At 41.0% G+C, this 22290-nt stretch overlaps 1 protein-coding gene across 1 annotated transcript in view; it reads left to right on the plus strand.

Annotated features, from left to right (window-relative positions):
* LOC149263074 (uncharacterized) overlaps positions 1–22290 on the plus strand; it is a 283712-nt gene that overhangs the window by 144763 nt on the left and 116659 nt on the right. The window contains exons 7-10 of the mRNA XM_089386194.1: positions 16506–16671; positions 17040–18459; positions 18686–18841; positions 20969–21026. Of these exons, the coding sequence (XP_089242320.1) occupies positions 16506–16671; positions 17040–18459; positions 18686–18841; positions 20969–21026 (1800 nt within the window). The remainder of the gene's footprint in view (positions 1–16505; positions 16672–17039; positions 18460–18685; positions 18842–20968; positions 21027–22290) is intronic.

Below are 22290 nucleotides of genomic sequence, written 5' to 3' on the forward strand. Positions count from 1 at the left end.
GCAACTAGAGGCGACGCAGAGGTAGCTAGGAGCTGCGCAGAGCCTGAGGAGGGCCAACGTGGGAGACGCAGAGGCTTCAGAGGCTGACGCAGAGCCCAGAGAGGTTGACGCTGGGCCAGAGAGGCTGACGCTGGGCAGACACTGGGCCAGAGACGTTGACGCAGACCCTAGAGGTTGACGCTAGTAGATTTCGTGGGGCAGATTGGGGCTCATATCTGTCTCTGACTGAGAGGTACTACTGCTGATGGCATTCTCTGTTGGGTGAGCCATTTCTGGCACCCACATTGTATTATGAAACTACTTAATAATAAAACCCTCAGATAGCTGCACCAGTTTTCCCGCATTGGGTTTTTTCCGGGGACATTTGTCCAAAAATAGCGGTGTCACTTGTGTGCTTGTTTTTCCTTTGGTTGATGATATGTATGTGTTGAGACTGTACTTGTATTTATTTTCAGTATTTACATGGTAAATAAGTTGTTAATTTACAGAGCAAGTAGGAAGAAATAAATTAGAAAGTACATGAAGGATTTCTAATAGTTAGACTTAGAAATTCCAACACATAAAAGGAGACAATAAAGACAATGCACCAATATTTGTTAAAGGGGTTCACTCACAATGTGTGAGCTACATCTCCGGGCCTAGCTTCAAAGTGGAGAGACCTCTATATTATCTCAACAAAATGAAAGGCAAGTACAGAGAAAAATACATGCTTATACCTCACTTTTGGAATTGACCTGCAAAAGGGCTGCTCAAATCCCAAATTTGACTGCACCAGTGGATTCCTTGCGAAATTATGAGTACAATGAGTATAAACTCGATCAGATTCTGACACCGTCAACTCTGGACCCCCTTTGGAATATATTGTAGAATATTCTTGTCTTGGGATCTGTGCCTAGGTGGGGTTCCACAAGCTTGGTTCCGTTCTCACCGTCGGCCCTTCGTCCTAGTTCCTCCCATACCCTCTCTTTGTTTTGTGGCTTTGTTCTGCTCTTTTGGCTGCTTGGCTCCACACAATTAAGGGGTTTAAATATAATTTGGTTGGGGGACTATACAAAGCTCATCCTGTGGGCTCTTGGTTGGCATGTCTATGATAAGAATTTGTCAGTTGGCGGGTCCTGGGATCAAAACCTCGTGGTTCGACCTTTTTTTTTTGGTTTAAAAACTATTCAACACATATATCTTTACAATGTTTATTTCAACAATCTAACCGCTGCTGCATTTGGTGTCACTGCCGCCAAACTTGGTGGTTATGCTAACTTTAATGTCAGTTAAGAAGTGTCGCTAAACTTATTTAGGCCGCCGCCAAGTTTAGCCCTAACTCCCAAATTTTGGCTAGATTGTGAACTTTGATGATGGTCCAAATTTATCTGGAGCACAACTAAAATTTGCCCAATGTCAAGTTTGATTGGAAGTTTGACCAGCTATAACTTTTGCATATGAACTCAGATTGAGGTGCCATTGGTGCCGTTAGAATAGTCTCAACGAGATCTTCAACTTGACGCTGGTTTTGCTGAGATTCAAGGACTCAATTTTTAGGCCCTTTGGGATCATCCTAGATGAGTTGCAAAAGATGTGCATCCACATTAGGAGATGTCCTAAGGGTCTAGGTCAATATTTTGCTTCCACAATTGTTCTAGGAGACCCACTATTGTGGAGTTGGAGGTTGATCACTACTTGAAGACCATTTGCCCATGTTTGAGGGCTGATTATATATTTTAGCACCCACAAAATTACATTGACGCTGACTGGGAGTCCAAATGTCCATGTGTAAAGGAAGGACTAGGTTGTTCAATAGGACAAATTGGGAGATAGTTTTGTAGGGCTACTTGTTTGGATGAGCAACCCCTTTGAAAAGTTCATTATGTCCACATTATGGGAAGAAAGCTGGCCCTTTGAAGGGCTTAGGAAGTTGAGTGTGGCTTGGAAAAGGCTCTCTTGGATGTGATATGGAAGTATGGGCCTGTGTGCCCACTTTAAAGGATTTGGTTAAGTAGATTTAAGCCTTATGGGAGATGTTACGTGGTTGAAGGACCTTTGGAGGTTGGATGTTGCAGCAACACCACTTTATTTCCCTTGATTTATGGAAAGACCCATCTTTTAAGGGCTTATACCCATAGATTTTGTACATGTGGCTTTAGAGCCCCAATTTGTATTATTTTGGATTCATTAATTGGTAAAAAATACTTTTTCCCTTCTTTAGCCTAATTTAGGGGATTTTTGCTTAGAAAATTATTATTTTATTATGAGGGAAGTTGAACACTTCCCCTCATTTTCTCATGGAATTTTGGGGGAGAAGTCACACAACAATCTGAAATTTCTATGGTTTTTCCTTGTAATTTTTTTGGCTATGGACATTTCATGTTGAGCGAATTGTCTTGGAGAGATATTTTGCATGGATGAACTTCCTTTGGATTGATGAAGTGATGCTCGAATAAATAATGCTGCTTTATTGTGAAAGGTACCTTCCATTTTGCTATAATTGTTGAATTAGGGTTTTAAGCCTTCTTAATAAATGCTACATCTCTTACGAACTCTATTTTCTTCATATGCAAAATTTGTCATTAAGTATCCTTCAGGGAAACTAGATTGCATTTCTTGACCTCAAGTCTTTATTAAGAAGTATTCCTTCTCTCATTCCCTCTTGTTAAAATGTACAACTAGGGCTAAATTCCACTTTGGGCAGCTCATTTGAAGAAGCTGATTATTGGATTGAATTCCTCATTTCGAGAGGACCAAAATTGACCTAAATATCACTAAATTTGGAGAAGGAGAAATATGTTTTTGAAGTTGAGTCCACATGTGCAATTTGTCAAGGTTAGCTTGGGGTCAAGTTGGACAAATTGACCCTCCATCACATATAAATAGAAGAGACCTCCAACCTCATTTGGCACATTCACAACTCAAAATTCCTACTCTCTCTTCATTTGATTGGGTCGTACAAATCACAGGTAGCTTGTTCTTCTCCACATGTGTGAAGGTTTCACTGGGCATTTATATTCTTTGCGTCGACCAAGTTGCAGCCAACTTTGACTAGCGTTGACCAATCTTTGTTTGACCTTGTTTGATTGTCTTTTTTGTGGGTTTCTCTCTGTTTCAGTAGGCCACATTTATTGGCACAAAAACCGAAATTTTCTGGGTAGGTTGACCTGCAGTGACTGCATGCCTGTGTTAACTATTTGATTGCAAAGTAGACTTCCTGGTTGACAGAGTTTGACTACTCCTTTGATGATTGTTTTTGCTATTGGTTAATCTTCAAGCAAGGGTGAATTGCTTTGACCTTGACCGAGATCAAGATGGTCACATTTATTGTTGCATTGACCACTGTTGACTTTCTGGTTAGGGTCGTTTGACTACTGTTGACATAGTGCAGAAATTGCAGATTTGACTGGGTTGTTTTTTTTTGACATTTGGATAGTGGTATTGGATCATTAAATTGGCAAGTCAATTTTGTCTTTGACTATGCATTATTGTGCTCTCTCTCTTTGCGGTACATTTGATATTTGATAATAAGAAGAATTGATCAAGGGCTTTCCCCATCTTGGGGTTTTTCCCTGGCTTGAGCCAAATTCTTGTGTTCTCTTGTCTTGGCTTGTCTTCTGCATTTATTGTTTATGTTCTATCTACAATTACTATCAATGTGTTAATGGTTAAGCAATTGGAAATCTAAGTGGAATTGTTAATTAGGCTTATATGGAACATTGAAGTAATTGTTGTAAGCATAGAACATACCACTTTTAACTAAAGTTAACATGGTATCAAAGCCCCAATTGAGGACAAGTCCAAGCAAGAGAAGAAAAGCAATCACCAAGGAATTTGTTGTAAAATGGTTTCCACTTCAAGTATTGGACTATGTGGGCACATTCTACAAACCCTTGTTTTAGTGATTATGAAAAGAAGGTATCTAGATCTTCAAGATAGAGAGAGGAGAAGCAAGTCATTTGAATTCTGGAAGCCTTAATCAGTGATTAGGTCACAGTCCTGTGGATGAAAGAAAAAAAGAGAGGAACCCATGAACTCTGTGTTAGAAAGCCGAGCAGCTAGTACATAGCCCATACAAGGTCGAGCATCTTATCAAAGGAAGCAGTTCTGATATGAGGTCTAAAGTATGAAGTGATCCAAATTTGTATTCTATATGGGTGATCAATCGTCATCTTAGAGCAAAGAAAGTTTTTGGTACAACCTAGTGGCTTTGTTCACAAAGTTTGAATGGCCAGATTAATAGCCCTATTAAGGCCTTGCCTCTAGAAGGAAAACTCTCCATGGAAGATCAAAGTTTTGGGCATCTTCATTAGCCCTCTTCTCTGTGATATGACCCCCTCTCAAGAAGAGTGAGAGCTTAAGAGCTCTGTTCATGAAGGACCGAAAGACAATTTGAGAAGGTTGAAGGGCTAGTTTAGCAGCCCTCTCAAGTCCGAATAATATCTCAAGGAGAACGAAGTCCTGTAATCACGAATTAAGGACTAAAATCATCTTCCAAGTTCTGAAATCTGAATTCTGAGCATATTTGTAAGTAATCTGATTTTTGGAAGGGTCATCTTCGTGAGTTTGGAGTAGTCCTTATAGCCAACAAAAGAAGCTAGCAAGTCCGAATTGGTTCAAGGTCTTACAAGCCTAGATTCTATAATCTCTGTTTTGGAAGGCTAATCCTCTAGCCTATGAAGGTCTTGTTACCCACCATTTTGTGGGTAATGTCCCTAGGAGAATTTTTTTCTCCAAGATGCTCCTCAACTGGTAGCCAATGACCCATTGCAACCATTAGCTATCTCATTGTGCCATTTCTCCACCACCTCAGCCAGCGATGTGGTCCCTCGCTCATTTGCCATGATTGTATGTTTGAAGGTGGGCCCCCTGAACCTAAAGGTATGCCTTGTCATTTCGTAATTGAGTATTGTAGTTTGCTTATCATGGACACTTCTGGGCATGAATTAAATGGGGGGATTCGACGAAAAGAATGAGTTAGGTCTGTGCCCTTGTCCCCTAGACCCCTTTTGGATATTAACCTTTCATTCTAGTCTCATGGGATCTCTGTTACTGACCATTTGGCTCTAAGGATGGTATTTCATGGGAAACCATGGTTTTGGTTGTGTGGTTCCGTTCCCTTATCCGCCTTTATTACCCCCTTTCCACTCATCATTACCCCATTCATCATTTCTCCCACTTGGGCCACATTCCTCCATTGGGTCCTCATAGGGTTAGCTCGTCCCTTCCCCTCGCCCACACCTTGGGTCATGGCCTAGAATGATGCTTGGAGGTTGATGCAGCTAAAAAGAAAGATAAAAACATATTTGACCACATTCAACAGGAAAATGTACCATAAAATGCAAAAGATGGTCGAGACAAAGACATTTAGCACGTGGGAAAAAGCCAATACATGAGCTCTACCTCATCATCATGGCCATCACCCTGGTTCCTACAGGTTCTATGAACCTCCTTCATCATACAGGAACCCGTGATTGTCCCAACCCATAGTTGGAAATGAACCGCCTTACCTTTAAAGGGGGTATTCACTGCTATATCTTATACATCATGCTCTTACCCCTTGAGCCCCGAGCAAATAATCAAAGAAAATCATAAAAAGGCAAAAGGCTTATAAAGAAGGGTGGAAAAATCAAGGTCGGGGCACCTCATGTACCACGATTTCTCCCTCCTATACATTATAAACCCATGTGTGGGCTTCCCTCTTATTAGCTACCCTTGTACCCCAACATGTGACCAAGAGTTGCCGTTTCTCATCCCCTACTTCATTCATCTATTTGTCACATGCCACCACCTTTTGAAGGATGTACCTTGAATATATTATCCCCTTTAGAAGTAGAAACCACCTAATAAGATTCTTGGTTAACCCCATTTGGAGTTTAGGAGACATTAACACATCCCGAAGTGTGAGTGGCTCAGTGGATCATTGTGCGGAGAAATAAGAAGTGTGAGTGGCTCACTGGACCAATGCGCAGAGAAGGATAAGTGTGAGTGGGTTTGTGTGAATCTAGCGAGGCCGAGTAGGAGGAGATTGCAGGGTCAAGTTGTCAGAGGGAGATTGTATTTATTGGGAGGAGGCCGAGTTGCTGGAGTGCTGGGGTTTTCTCATCGTGCTTTAGTGGAAAGGCATAGATCGAGTTGATGGAGGCCGAGTTTTTTAGGTTGATTTCATCCAGAGGTAGATTTCCTTGAGCCTGATTTATCTAGGATGAATTCATTCTGAGGGAGCTGAGTTTCAGGTTCTAAATTTGTATTTTTCCTTGTATCTCTGTGGGTGAAAAAACCTAGATTTTCTAGATAATGAATGACGAAGAATTGTTGTGGGTTAATTAATTTTGCAATGTGATTGATCTCTCTAGTTTATTTCCGTTGAATATTTTTAATTCTAGAAGTTAAAATACCAGTGATTTTATATTTTGGTAAATTAGTGTCTATTTGGGTAAATAAATAAATTGTTGGGAATAAAATAATTTGTTTTTGGAAAATAAATCTCTCGTATTAGAAATTTAACAATAAACATGTATATAACAGATCATGTAGAAGGCCAAGTGAATAAGACTCGGGTTGAAGGTCGATGATGTCAAGAATGCTCGAGTTTGATAGCCATCAGTGAGGGGGGCGACAGTGGCGTTGGCTAGTTATTAGAGTCTTTTGGGTGCAAAGAACCTCCAAACTTGTCGCTGTTTCCACAAAAATTACTACTATTGCAGGACTCTTCAAGGTCTCATATACCCACAAAAAGTAGAAATGTGAAGTGCGAGGCAAATAGGAGCTCATGTTGCTTTTATAAGCTTAGGGGGGTAGATTATGAGGGAAATTGCCCATGGCTTCCAAAAAAGCATCTAAATAGTAAAAACACCACTTGAGGGTCCTCGTCCTTGCCACGTGTCGTTAATGCATTAGGTAGGTTTTTAGTGCGCTTAGCCGGTTAGGACCGTTTGGTACCGATTAACTATGAAATTGTCTGGGTGGTAACGACCGATCCTTGAATCCTATTTATTTGCCATTTTGATTTTTGAGGTGAGCTAATTGATTGGGTTGACTAGTTCATAAAAATATGCTTTAGATTGAGAAACACAAATTACATTGGGAAGTGCGAAATGTCGTTGACTGTGAGAGTGACATATATGAGAAACATCTAAGGGATACAACACCAAAGTCAAAGACACTTACAGACTCGATAGACTCATAACCATGTGGAAAGACATAAGTGTATTCAAAATGGGATGGACTGGCCCCTACACTGGTGATCACCCCTACATAAGCAAGGCTCCCATAAAACCATGAGTTCTCATATAAGCTCATTGTCATGTCCCTTCTCAAACATATTTGTAACATGGTGCTGCAACACAATTTTGCACAATTTTGGCTAAGGAAGAGAACCCATAATTTTCGACTTAGGGACTTAGGAGGCAATTCGACTTTATTTGGTTGCTAGTGGAATGTGGGGCCCGCCCACATGGGAGTTCAAATTGGCCCATTTGAATAGCTTGGAGGGAAAGTCGAATAGGTGGATGGAGGGGCCCACATGAAGCTAGGGAGGCCCAAGGAGTTATAAGGAGGGAGCAACTCTCATTTTGGATTCATTCTTACACCTTGCAATCAAAAATTACTTGACCGTTCGCTCTGCTGTTTAGCTGAGTCAACCAACTGTTTAGCCACGAATCTTTCAATGGGAGATTCAACCTCTCCTTCGGGGAACCATCCGTGCCCACCCTAGACAGGCAGTTCCATAAGTATTTCAAGAGTTCTGAGAGTGTGTTATAGCACTACCATTGAGCCACAACAGGGAGTGCGTATTTCTGTCTAGCTGGAGAATACACAAGGGGAGTTTGGAGTTATCAGTGATCAAGCATTTGCTGGGAGAGTTAGAGGATTGGGAGAGAAGTAAAGGGCCAACGTTGCGAGTTTGGAGCCAGCAGAGCTAGCATCCCAGCAGTTCGATTTACAGTTACCTGGGCCTGCGCAAAGAGCCATCACTAGGCTCACGTGGGAGTTGGAGGAAGGAATTGTAGAGCTGGAGCTGGTCGAGAGAAGTAGGAGATCACTTGGAGGACCATTTGAGGAGGATTGCTAGAGTTGGGAGAGCAGAGATTGACAGGATCAGTCATAGCAACAAAATTCGAAATTGGAGGAGGGCCACGCTGTGAAGGGTCAATTTTTGAAGGTTGGAACCAAGAGAAACCCTTTTTGGGTTTTGGGCAAGGATCACACTCCTAAATTTATAGAATTTTCTGAGTAGGTCTAAGGGGCAAATAGGGGTCCCAACTCAGCCAACAACTAGAGGAGCTAAGGGGAATTTGGGCCAAATTCCGAGGTCAACATTTGGCCAATTCCTTCGTGGATTTTTCTAGGTTTAGGCCAAGGAGAAAGGAGTTGAAATCTCATAATTTTCTGAGCACGGGAAGCAGTGATTCCAGCCCTTCGAAGTCAGCATACAAAACAATTTTCTCAGTTCTGGGGTAGAGCAGTTTAGTTTGGTGCAACAGTTGTAGTAGCCTTCAGTTCAACATTTTCTCACCTGGGTTTTGTCATGCTTGTCCATTGAGATAAGCCTAGGTGCACCATTCTATTTTTCTATTGTGTTTGCTCCTGAAGAAGTAATAAAATCAGTGTTCCATGGGGTCGCATCCCCCCACCTGAGGGTCGAGTTTCCTAGCACCCTCGCGACCCGGGGACTTGGGGACGAGATGGGGACATTTCCCCAAGCTCCCAGAAAACAGGGTATGGGAGGAAACTTGGAAGGGGTAGTTTCCTCCATTTTTGGGGTCGTTTCCTAGGCAAAAGGGGTTTAAAGGGGTCTTGAGGGGTCGTTTCCCTAGAAAAAATTCACAATTTTTTTTTTACGAAACAAAATATCACAATTTTTAATATTTGTTGACCCACCGGGAAGGGTTTATGTTATGTGCACTTCACATTTCATTTTTTGTTTTCTCCTTCATTGAACTGAACACTGCTGCCATCGCCAAGCAACCTTTCCCAGTCTATGTTATGTGCATTTCACATTTCATTTTTTGTTTGCTCCTTCGTTGAACTGAACATTGCTTCCATCGCCAACCAGCCTTATGTCTGCTCATTCGTTGAACGGAACCCTGCCGCTGATGTATCAGACTTGACTTTTATATTATTCAGTATTTAATGTTCATAGTTGGAAGTGGAACATCAATATGGTTTAAAGTTTAAAGTTTAAAACTTTAAACATTTATAATTTTATAATTTATTTTCATTGTGCATTGTTAGTAAGTTAGTAGACAGTAGTTACATTGTATGATTGTACAGTTACAAACTTGTATGATGTATGATTATAATTTATATGATAATGATATCAATGATCATGCTTTTCACTTTAAATTTGTCTCAGTTATATCGATTTATATTTTATATTTATAAGTTTTCAAGACCCCGACGTCCGCATTCGTTTCCTAAAAATTAGTGGGGAGCTTTTGCATAGGCTGCTCCTGCGTATCCCCAGTCCCTCGCCTCCTCGTCCCGAAAACTTTGTGGAACATGGATTAAAATGGATCAGCGGTTCTCTATTTCTAGTGTTTCCATGGGTGCTTAATGTATATTTCGTTTTTCTGATTGTTGGATTGTTTGCATGCTTTGTATATCACTTACATCCCTATTTAGGAGCATTACTGTGGTATCAGAGCATTATGGGGGTTGGAGGTGTAGAGAATAGACGTAGGGAGCGGGGGTTTGGTGGCTAACAATCGGACGTCGGAGCTGGGCAGAAAGTTGTGTAGACGCACCCGAGGGGGTGGACAGGTTAGCAGGATTGAGCTGAGCATGATACCACATCAGCTTGGAGGGCTTGTTCCTTCCATAGAGGACTACACATTCGATCTCTCCTTTGGGATTGGATGGCGAGAGGTACTGAGCTGGTACTCGATCGAGCAGGTTAGGCGGTTGGATATATCCATGGCCACATGTCAATAGAGGCCATGGATTACCAGAGTGACTTGAGGGCAGGACTATTTTTGGGATCAAGGTGGGATTTTCCATCACATCATAGCGCTGGTAGTAGCTACGGGATGGATTTGATGCTTGAGCGCACCCACATTTTCAGATCTCCATTAAAGCCCCAATCAACACTAGTGACAGGATGGTTTAACAGGCAAGCAGATAGATTTCATGAGTTGTCTTGGCATATTGACGGTGTGTGGAGTCACAAGGTGACTAGCTTACTCTGGCAGGAGCTGGTAGGAGGAGGTGGCATCGACAGGCTATCAGACAGGGCATTGTATGGAGAGAGTTCTCTCTTACTAACATATGGGATGTAGGGGTTGTTGAGGATAGGCGCAATAGTGTCATTTCTGTTAGCATGTGGGTAGTCGGGCTGCTCAGGTATTTTAGAGTAGATGGGGGGATGTAGTGCACATCATGGAGGGCGTACTAGCAAAGAGGTCGATATTTTGGCCCATGTAGGATATTGTATGTTACAGGGTGGTACGACAGTGTGCAGTGGTACACAGGACTACATAGAGTTATGTCATAGGTCTAGTGTTATGTAGAGGGATGCAGTCTGATGCATATAGACCCAACGTTAGGCCATAACATTGGTGTGCGGGGCTATGTGGCAAGGAGCAGGGGCCTGCAGAGGAGCATGGAGATGTAGGGTTGTGTGTCATTGTATGTTGGACTGCACTGTGGAGTGGGAGTGCCTCACATCGCATTGAGTACATGCAAGGAGTAATAGGTACAATGACACATGCAAGACCCAGGCCAGTACAGGATGGCATAACCGTAGCCGAGGGTATCCAACGGTGTACATGGGTAGGCCATGATGTACAGTGGCATGTCCAGGAGTATTGGGATGATCGGTGGCATGCAGGGGTGTATAGTGCTACAGAACGAGGTCGTGGATTGTTGCCTCCAGGGAGACCCTTGGACGGAAACACCGGGCATACCTTTGGGTGTAGTTCACCTAGGATCGACGGGGACACAGATGAGCGATACTTGATGGTATTTGCGGGGACTCACACGCCTGACCCTCTTCTACATCCCTCATTGGCGCAGTCAATTTTGTTGTCAACTTTCTGCACTTTGGGCATGAGCCACAAGGGACGAGGAGCTCACTTGAGATATTTGGGTGAGACTCAATGCACTAGGGGGGAGACTTTTCAGCAGTGGCATTGGGTTGGTGCGTCAGCTGATAGCCACAGGTTGGGGGATGAGGTGATCATCTGCAGGGGTGGTATATTGTTCATCACGAAGCCTACGTCTAGGGATCTAGTGTCGAGGGAGACATGTGTCACTCTTTTCTCAGGGCATGTCGGGACTGAGCATGAGCATGAGCATAGGATAGCAGTTACGATTGAGGTAGTTTCCCAATATGTGTCCAGGCTCCAGACCGTATATTGGCACATTATCGAGAGGGCGAATGGCAGCCCTAGGGGAGATGGTTGGCAGGGATAGGATAGATCCACATGCCCTGAGTGGATTACGAGTATTGGATACCCATCTTTTAGTTGCATTCAGGAGGTAGCTCTTTGGCACACGTGGCTTCCAACGATCATCAATACTACATAGTGGCAGCCATAAGGCAAATTAGCATGCATCAGATTAGCCACGATATATGGAGCCTATATAGTGATCACATGCAGGGACTAGAGATGAGGGCCAAGAGGGATTCCATCGGTTGACAGGGCTATGCCGCAGCTGGTTTGGCTATGGGATGCAGGGATTCAATTGATCGATAGATCACTCGTGATGAGTGGAGTTGTGGCAGAGAATGATATAGTTCGCTCTTGGGATGACACATGGGGGTTCATAGAGGGTTTCATCATATGGGGAGGCAAACATTCTTTGTTGTTGCACATGTTCGGAGTTAGATTTGGATGGGTAGGCCTGGGTTCCATGGAGATGCCTAGGTAGGATGTGTCTCGCATCTTTCAGTATTCCACCATCGAGTTCCAGGAGAGGAGGATACTGACTGCGCATGATGGGGAGTATGACATAGTCAGAGTAGCACAGCGTCAGCATGGTGGCACCACTCTGGGACTAGTAGGGAACTGGGGCATCACAACTCTTCACAGCTCAATAACCACTCTTGGACTAGTAAGGAATTGGGGCATCACAATTCTTCACAGCTCAATAACCTTTAGGGATGCGCCGACTACTACAGGGGGGAGATCATATAGATCTTCCATTGGGCTTTAGCAAGTCACTGATGGAGCAGGGGACTTCTGGTACTTTCACTGGGTAGGATAGTGAGTGGAGCGAGGGGAGCTTCATGTTGGACAGGATTGCCTGGGATCCTGGTATTGAAGGATTCTTCCATATCAGGACAGTGTAGAGGTCAGGCACGATCCAGTGGCACATCTGGGACCCTGGCACATTTTGCAGTGACAGTGGGGAGCAACAGTTAGAGAGGTTGCTTGCTCAGGCATTGCTTGAGGACAAGCAATTTTTGGTGCATTGGAAGAGCTTGCTAGATGAAGCTGCCACCTGGGAGGGTGAGCACATTTTGGAGCACCGAGCTGTGAGGCTGCTTGAGGGCAAGCAACATTTGGGAGGGGAGGACTGTCATGTCCCTTCTCAAACACATTTGTAACAGGGTGCTGCTACACAATTTTTCACAATTTTGGCTAAGGAAGAGAACCCATAATTTTTGACTTAGGGACTTAAGAGGCAATTCGACTTTATTTTGTTGCTCGTGGAATGTGGGGGGCACCCGGAGTTCGAATTGGCCCATTCAAATAGCTTGGAGGGAAAGTCGAATAGGTGGATGAAGGGGCCTACCTGAGGCTAGGGAGGCCCAAGGAGTTATAAGGAGGGAGCAACACTCATTTTGGATTCATTCTTACAGCTTGCAATCAAATTTACTTGACTGTTCGCTCTGCTGTTTGGTTGAGTCAACCGACTGTTTAGCCACGAATCTCTCAAGCGGGAGATTCAACCTCTACTTCGGGGGACCATCCGTGCCTGCCCTAGAGAGGCAGTTCCATAGTATTTCAGGAGTTTCGAGAGTGTGTTACAGCACTACCATTCAACCACAACAGGGAGTGCGTATTTCTGGCTAGCTGGAGAATACGCAAGGGGAGTTTGGAGCTATCAGTGCTCAAGCATTTTCCAAGAGAGTTAGAGGATTGGGAGAACAACAAAGGGACAACCTTTCTTGCGAGTTTGGAGCCAACAAAGCTATTGGAATTTTTAAGTTTAACCCGTTAGAAACTCTTCCTGTACTATCGTGTTTATTTCTTCCTACTTGTTTAATTACTTAGCAAGTTATTTATCATGTAAATACTGAAAATAAACACAAGTACAGTATCAACATATATAGATCATCAAATTGAAAGAAAACAAGCACACAAATGACACCGTTATTTTTGGACCAATGTCCCTGGAAAAACCCAATGCGGGAAAACCAATGTAGCTATTCAGAGGGTTTTATTATTATGCAGTTCTCAGAATACAACCAGGGTGCCAGAAATGGCTCACCCAATAGAGAATGCCCTTGGCAGTAGTACCTCTCCTCGGAGACAGATATTCCGGCTGAATAATCACCGGATGAATGATCCCACAACAACAATTGCAACTTCCACTGCTCTGTGTCACTCTGATAGGGACTGTGTCACCCTATTTGGCTCACCAACGCTCATTTTGTCCCACAAAATCCTTCCAGCGTTGCCTCTTGGCCCTGCGTCAGATCTGCTAGCCTCTGCATTAGCTTCTGGAGCTTCTGCGTCAGCCCCTAGACCCTCTGTGTCTCACACGCCGGCCTCTCCCGGATGCCTCTACACAGCTCTTGGATGCCTCTGCATAGCACCTAGTTGCCTCTGTGTCAACCTCTCTGGGCTTTGCACTGTCTCTTTGGTACCAAATTTGCCTCTTTGCAATGTATTCACTACCCCTCGCTGCTGATCACTGATTCTATCTCTCTTAGCAAACCCCGCTCTAGAGAATAGAATGACTGATCACTCTGGTGTATTCTTCAACTGACCCTCAAGCCTCCTCTTATACTTTTCTCGTTGGTCCATCAACGACCGAGATTAAATCTCTAATCAATGGCTGATTAGATTTGGCTTGATCCATGACTTTTGGACCCTTCTAACCCAGTTTTATATTAATACCCATTAATATTTTATTTTTCCCAAGTGTAGAATTAGGAACTCCATTAAAAATATTAATTATTTTAATATCTCCCAAACCGGTTAGAATCTGTCCAAACCATTTCTGGGTCTTGGAGATCTCATGTGCTTTAGCCTCCCCACAAATTTTCATGGCTAGAGCACATTCGATGCTACCCTAAATCAACAAGAGCCAGCATCCCAACAGTCCGATTTACAGTTACTTGGGCCTGCGCAGAGAGCCATCACTAGGCTCACTTGGGAGCTAGAGGAAGGAATTGTAGAGCTGGAGCTGGTCGGGAGTAGTAGGAGATCACTTGGAGGGCCATTTGAGGAGGATTGTTGGAGCTGGGAGAGCAGAGATTGATAGGATCATTCACTGCAACAAAATTCGAAATTGGAGAAGGGCCAAGCTGTGAAGGATCAATTTTTGAAGGTTGGAACCAAGGGAAACCCTTTCTTGGTTTTTCTTGGTTTTGGGCAAGGATCACACTTGTAAATTTATAGAATTTTCTGGGCAGATCTAAGGGGTCAAACAAGGGTCCCAACTCAGCAAGCAGCTAGAGGAACTAAGGGGAATTTGGGCCAAAATTCCGAGGTCAACATTTGTCCAATTCCGTCATGGGTTTTTCTGGGTTTAGGCCAAAGAGCTGAAATCTCATAATTTTCTAAGCACGGGAAGTAGTGATTCCAGTCCTTCGAAGTCAGTAGACATAGCACTTTCTGGGGCATGGTAGTTCAGTTTGGTGCAGCAGTTATAGCAGCCTTCAGTTCAACATTTTTTCACCTGGGTTTTGTCATGCTTGTCCATTGAGACAAACCCAGGTACACCATTCTATTTTACTATTGTATTTGCTCCTGAAGAAGTAATGAAATGGCTCAACAATTCTCTATTTCTAGTGTTTCCATGGGTGGTTAATGTATATTTCGTTTTTCTGATTGCTGGATCGTTTCATGCTTTGTATATCACTTACATTCCTGTTTAGGAACATTACACTCATCAAAGGCCCTTCAATCCTATATAGGACGAAAGGATCTTGAAAGTTGAAATGGTCTCAAAGGGACTAGCCATGGTCCAACCAAAATAAGACTAACTCGCCATGACACATGGTTTAAGATTCCTATCGTGCCTCACATGGCTGTTACATAGCTTTGAATTGTGAACTTGGGCTTACAATGGTGTTTAAGAATACTGCAATGAATATGTAGGTACCCTTACTAGAAAAGGGGTAGTAATTCTAACCTCGTTGGATTTGATATGGAGAAAGTAGAATTTTAGATCTCACTCAAAATTTAACATACTTCACAATTTTAAGGATATCAGGATATTTATTTTTTGAACTCTGTCATGACTCATGACCCTAGTAAAAATGTACCCATCACTCAAACAAAATCTCGATTTGACATGTTACACTGTTTTTATCTTATTTTAACACTTAGAAGGTGATATTGATGATAATAATCCCAATATAGGCAATGATTATGATGATATGTAGGGAATTGCTTTAGCATGAATTTTTTTGGGACTCTATAGGCCATCAAGAGCTTTGTTGACATTTTTTTGGTTCAGAGATGTATTGCATTCAGTGCTATTTTGGTTATATGCAACCTTGCTATATATACAAGACCTTTTCATATTTGTGTATAATGGTTTGGATTGATATGGATGCACATGAATACAGTTTTTTTATTTTTTTACAGAATTTGTATATTTATGTATTTTTTGGGCTATTGTTTGTTTTGCTCCATTTATTTTTTATCTTTTATTTTGATTCCTTTGGTTCTTGTTTGGTTCCCAGTTTTGCGGTTGACTGGTTAAATGACTGGTCTGGTTCTGATAACATTGTTGTAGGCTATGTGGTAGACTGTATTTATGGAGGGTGTAGTTCTTGCAGGGTTCAGAAACAAAGGAAAGACTCAAAAAATGCAGGGAAATACCTTGTAGGGCTGTTTTTCAATCATAAAAATTGTATTTTTTAATTGTTATTATTCTGTCTTGTTATTGGCGATGTGTTTTTCTTAGTTTTTAGGGGATGTGCAGATCCCACAGAGTCCCAGTTAGATGTGAGGGGGTTGGAAATGGCAGGAGTTTCCTACAACTTAGCATTGTATCAATGATTCCAAATAAAATAAAATCTATTCCGTATATCCCATAAGTATCTTAAATTTCTACATATTTATTGTATATAATACAAATTCAGTTGGATGAATAATAGCAAAATATGTGGACAATGACATAACTATTATTGGATTCTGATGGATTCCTTGATTGCTTTGATAGTTTGTTTGAGGACATGTTAGATAGCATGCTTTTTAATAAGCCCCAGTGTTGAACTTTGGGTAAGTCTTTTTTTGGATGATGGACAAGAGTATACCCATACCTGTTGGACTAATATATTTCTTTTGACATTAAGCTATCTGTTGCATGATCTATGATCTGACTAAGTGTTGAAACAGAAAACTTGGATGCAAATATCATTGTTGGGATTGCAATGGATAGAACATGCACTGATTCCCAGATCAGCTTTCCAACAGATGATGGAGGAGTGAAAGAACTTCGTCCATGTCCTGTTTTGCTGTGCATGACCACTGAGGGGAAACTGAACTTATTCTCTTTTTCCAGGTCAGTTTTTCAAAGTACTATGCTTGTCAAAAGGTCTCCTCATTGTCTCTCAGTGTCAGTAGGTCTTAATAAGTTATATCTTGTTAGATCTAAGACTGTTGTCATCCATAATGTAGATATAAGTCTTCCGGATTAATCACATTGTTAGGATTGATGTTTTGAACCAACTAATGTGGTTAAGCATTTCTAAGTTCTATTTTTTTGGAGATGTTGTTGAGACATCTTCCACTATTGGTTATTCATTATCCTTGGGAAATGCAACAAGAAGTTTTGAGTTGGGTAATTGAGTATTTCAATACAATTCAATTTCAATTTCATGTATATTGTTTAAGTTGACTAGATTTTGAAGTTGTTGAATTTACTTACAGAATTGATGAGACATGGCACGTACCTCAACTTGTGTTTGCACCGACAAATGTTCCCATTCCCCATTCATTGGCGGAGGGAGGCAAAAAAGGCTCCGAAGTTAAAATTTCTAGTTCTGCATCTTCGGATTTGGAGATGCTGGCAACAAAAGAAGATTCAAATGCTAAAACCCTCCCAATTAATAAGCAGGAAAGGGAGACGGTTAAGGTGGAATATTCTAGTACTTTTGAGCCACAAAAAGCTAGTGATGTCATAAAGCCAATCCCTATTGAAAAGGGTCCTTCCGTAACTCCAGCAGGAAAGGATACTGATGTCATAAAGCCAATGCCTATTGATAAAGCACCTTCCATAACTCCAGCTGGAAATTCTACTGATGTCATAAAACCAATCCCTATTGACAAAGCCCCTTCCATAACTTCAGTGAGAAAAGAAATAGATGCAAGTTCTGGAATTTCTCAAGCAAGCAAGCATGAACATGATTTGGTGAAGGTGAAAGTTCCTAATGAATTTCAAGGTGGGAAAACCTATGATGCGCTGCAGCCAGAGCTCAATGATAAACCCACCCCCATTACAGTCAAAACAAAAGAAGCAGATATAAATGCTAAAATGCCTCAAGCCAGCACCGAGGTCCTTGATATCGAAAACGTGGAAGATCTTAGTAAGTTTCAATTGAAAAAGTCTAATGTTCCTGTAAAGCCAATGCCTGGTGATGAATCCTTTTCTGTGAGCAATCAAACCCAAGAAAGGCAGGATATCCAAAAATTTGCTGGAATGTTTTCTAGTGAAGCAGGTACCTTTTTTCAAACTATACCTAAAACCTCTCTTTCTGAAGACACAATTAGCACTTTTGCAAGTTCTGCTGCATGTGTCCCAAATAAAAGTGGTTCAGAGGTTGGGGCTTTCCCAAGATCTGAGTCCATTTCTACACGAGCAAATGAGTCTGGAACTAGCTTTTCGACAATGAGCAACTTAAACAGTACTTTTCCTAATAAAGCAGTTTCAACTGGGCCTTCAAATATGAATATTCTAGGAAAAGGGTCTGTGCAGTCCAGTGGACATTTCTCAACTTCAAGTATATCATCTTCGAAGTCAGTCTCTACTGCAGGTGGAAAAATGGGTTCAGGAGGATTGAAGGATGCTTATCATGGAAAGTCAAACCTCCCAGGAGCTGTTGGTGCTTTTTGTTCTACTAATTTTCCAACTACATCTTTGTCTGCTAGTGCCATTCAGTCTGGAGCAAAAGCAAATGTTTCTTCTACTCCCTTGTCAGAAGTTTCTCGGCGTACAACTGGCCAACCGATTATGCAGCAGAAATCAGAATCTTTGAAGCCATCAGGTGCATCCAAGGCAGATGTTCAGTTGACTGGCCGACCTTTTGGAATCTCAGAGATTGAGGCTGATTTCTCTAGGGAGCTTGAAAAGGTAAAGTTTGTTTCTTGAATTTTTTTGTTTTTTGTTTTTGTCTTTGCTTACTGCTTCTGGGACTATAATTTAACTTATCTTCTTCGCATGAATTAAATAATTGACCCTCTTCTTGTGGTCATTCAATGTTTTCAGGTTTGAAGTAAGACTTGGTGTTTTCTGTGTTTAACATGTTTTCTTTTGTGCTTAACTATAACATAGTTAAAAGTTTGATTTTTCATTGTAGGTGAGAAATATGGCAAAAGAAGTTGACGATATTATGTCAAATATTGAAGGAGATAGAATGGTTTCAAAAGCAAGCAATGCATCCTTCAAAAAGCACTTAGTCATGAACATTGAGGATGGAATCAAGAAACTTTCAGAAAATTGTAAAGCATCCAAGGTAATTGTTAATTTTCCACTTTTCTATGCTTAGTACAATTACTTAGCCCAATCTTTTCTTCAATTATCAATCAAATTTAATCTTCCAATGATAAATAGCAATTGTAGATAGAACAGTAAATGCAATCTACAATAGAAGACAGTGAAGAGCAAATAACGAGACACAAGATTTGGTCAAAGACCAGGGAAAATCCCCACAAGGGGAAAACCCTTTGCAAATTCTTCTTCTATTTGATTGTCATCAAATGTTCAGCAGAGAGATACAATATTCCAATCCAATAATGAATCAAAGGACAACAACTTTGACCAATCAATTCAACTAACCAATATTCAATGAGAGATGGAGTCAAATTTGATCCAAAGTCAAAGTCTGCAATTTTTGGTGAAGGTCAACAGTAGTCAAAGATGCCTTAACCAGTCAACATTCAGCAGTCAAATCAGCTTGGTCAACAGTCAAAGAATTCGGCCTTCCTTGCTGGTCAAAGTAAAGTCAAAACAGCCCCAAAAACATCTTGGTCAAAGGAGAGAGAACTTGTGGTTAAACCTGTGTTCAAACTGCAGACAAGGGTCTGCGGTCAACCCCAGTCAAACAGCCCAGAATAGTTCGGTTCCTCCACAGAAAAATTCGTCCTCCCAAGATCGAAAATTTCCAAGTCAAAATGTGTCAAAATGGCAAGTCAAACTTGGTCAACGGCTGCCCCAGCAAAAGTCAACGCAGAAATTTCAGATTGCCCTTATTCCCCTTCGCACATGTGAGCTTGGCTTCCTTACTTCAGACCTGTATGAACCAATCACAAGAGGAAAGAGAAGTGAAGATGTGTTGATGTGATGTCCAAATGAGGTTGCCTTGTGTATTTAAATGCTTCTTTGGAGATCTAATTATGACTTTAGGTCGACCTGAACTTTTGTGTACTTGTGGGTTTTTCATTAAAAATAATATTTTTCTTTGACCAAATTAAATTCTTCCAAGGGCAAAGTGCGTCTTCTTTGGATGAGGAAGGCTATCCAAAGGAGGGAATTTGTCCCTGAGATGTCAAATTAACAGTAATTACTCAAGATTCACATGCCATAATTTCTTAGGAATATGAAATTCTCTCTCTCTCTCCATTTGTATTCATGTGTATATGAAATCTAAATTCCTATACTAGCTGTCTAGTTGTAAGTTTCAAAAATGCTTTTATGATAAATCTTAGGAATAACAGAATGCCAAGCAACTGTGAATATTTCTGTGGTTAGTTTATTCCTTCTGTGCTCTTTTTAACACGTTTATGCTATTTGTTGTAATCTCTTTTTAATAGTTGTATTGCTTGTTTATAAGCAACTGCCCATAGGGCTGCATTTCTGATACATACAACACCCTGGTCACAACTTAACTCTTGTAATAAATTAGATAAATAATTTTGAGTTTATTCATCTCAGTACTGCTTTGAGTAAAACCTGTCACGTTGTGTTTGTAATACACTTTGATAGTGCAGCTTAAAGACCAACTTTCAGCAATATCATTGTCAATCCTTGCTTCTTGTAAGAACTTTTGAATGAAACTTCTGATTGATGCAATGCTTATTTGTATTGTCAATAGTCCTCTTTGCTTAATGGCTGTGCTTTCACAAGCACTGTTGGCATTATTTGTTGTTAATTTGGTTTATCTTAAAACAATCTCTGTATGGGCCTATATTTTGGTATATAATCTTCACACTACTTCAGCTTAGACTTTAATCATCTCCATTGTTTGTGCTATTTTCTTTGTTGCACCCTCTGCTGAAGAGACATTATATCTAAAATACAATGGTCGATCTCAAGTTCAATCGTTGCATCCCTTGAACTTGAATAATATGGTCTAGGTATGCCAAACATTCTTTTGGAAGAACGTTTATGCTTATATTTTGTTTATGATATGAATATTTATTATTATCATGTAGGTAGTTCTGTGCCAAAGTAAATGTTCTGAAAGAAAAACTTTTTTCGCCTTTTTGATATATTAGATGTAAGTTAGATGGGAAAGAAAGAAGAAGAAATGTGACTACTTGTAGTTGTAAATTGATGATGCCTCTACAGTCTAAAATATTTGATTTTTAAATGCTTTACTTCAGGTGCAATGTCTAACAATCTGACATTTTCTTTTATTCAGGAAAGATTGGAGGAGCAGTTTCTTAATACACAAAATCTTCGTGACAAGACCATGCAAGGTTGGGTTTCTCATATAAGATATGCTTTGGTGATGATATTGAGTGCCTTTTCTTCCTGCATGCGAAATAATTTTTCTTTTGTTCAGAGGTAGATATCTAAGTGTGGTTGCCTGTGAAGCCTTAAAGTAGAACTATTTAATTACTAATGCTAAATTGTGCATTACCCTAATTACTTTCCTTCTGGTTGGGACATTATTAACAAAATCCCAAACCCCTTGTTCCTCCAACACCACTGCTATCCTTTCATGCCATTAACAAAAGTTGGACACACCGTCCAATCTGTCTTCAAATCTGAGACCCTGATATGCCATGTTGACAAATCGAATTGTTGAATATAAATCACACTGCCGGAAACAATGTGCATTGCCCAGAAAACGTAATGGCCAGATTGATCTGATAAACTCGCTCCCTCTGAATCGTAGAATCTGCTCTTGAAGATAAAATCTGTGCTTGGTCTTCAATAAAAAACTGAGCTATGGTACCATTTTAGATTTCCTTAAAACTCAGTAAACTGATTCACAATTTTCTAAGTGTAAAAACCAGAAATAGAAATAACTGCATTATGGAAACTTAAATCACAAATACATTGAGTTTTCTAATTTGACATGCATAGCGGAAAATAAATCAGAAGACAAACACATCAACACAGAGAACACATATATACTCAGGAAACCCCAACCTCGGGGAAAACCTGCAACGCTGTGTGTCTTTTATTTTTCTTTAGTAAAATGATTTTTCTTCGTGAATTTTACAGCAAGGGAAACTTCCCTTTTATCATAGGAAAACACTTGATCACCCACCAAATAAATCGATACCCTTTCCTGCGCGTTCGATCTGCAAAACTTTTGTGGAGATCAACTAATCTGTCCACTCGTGTGAGCGCAAGTCTCCTCTTCTGTGCGCACATGCAAATAGAAAGACTGCGCTGGGGCTATAAGAGCCTGACCCTCACTCAATTTCTTCTACTCAGATGCTGAGCACTGCAATCTGCTGAAACCTTCGGCTCTTCCTTCGCTGATATGACACACTCTGCTTGTGCTCAACTGACTTGCCACCAACTCGCTCTATATCCTCTCATAATTTTGATCTCAACCCTAATCTCCTTTTCAATGGATGAGATTAAATTGCGATCAAGGGAACGACTAAGTTTAAATCATAAGTTAACTTAGGAAGCTTTAATTTTTCCTAAGTCTATCTTTAGGAAATAGTTAAATAATTAATATATTGCTGAGGTGGCTGTCTTGTGGGTTCTTCCACTAGCCTT

The sequence above is a fragment of the Pinus tabuliformis genome, chromosome 6 (assembly GCF_031772625.1).
Source record: "Pinus tabuliformis cultivar Carrire ecotype Pingquan chromosome 6, CPIR1, whole genome shotgun sequence".
NCBI classification, from domain to species: Eukaryota; Viridiplantae; Streptophyta; class Pinopsida; order Pinales; family Pinaceae; genus Pinus; species Pinus tabuliformis.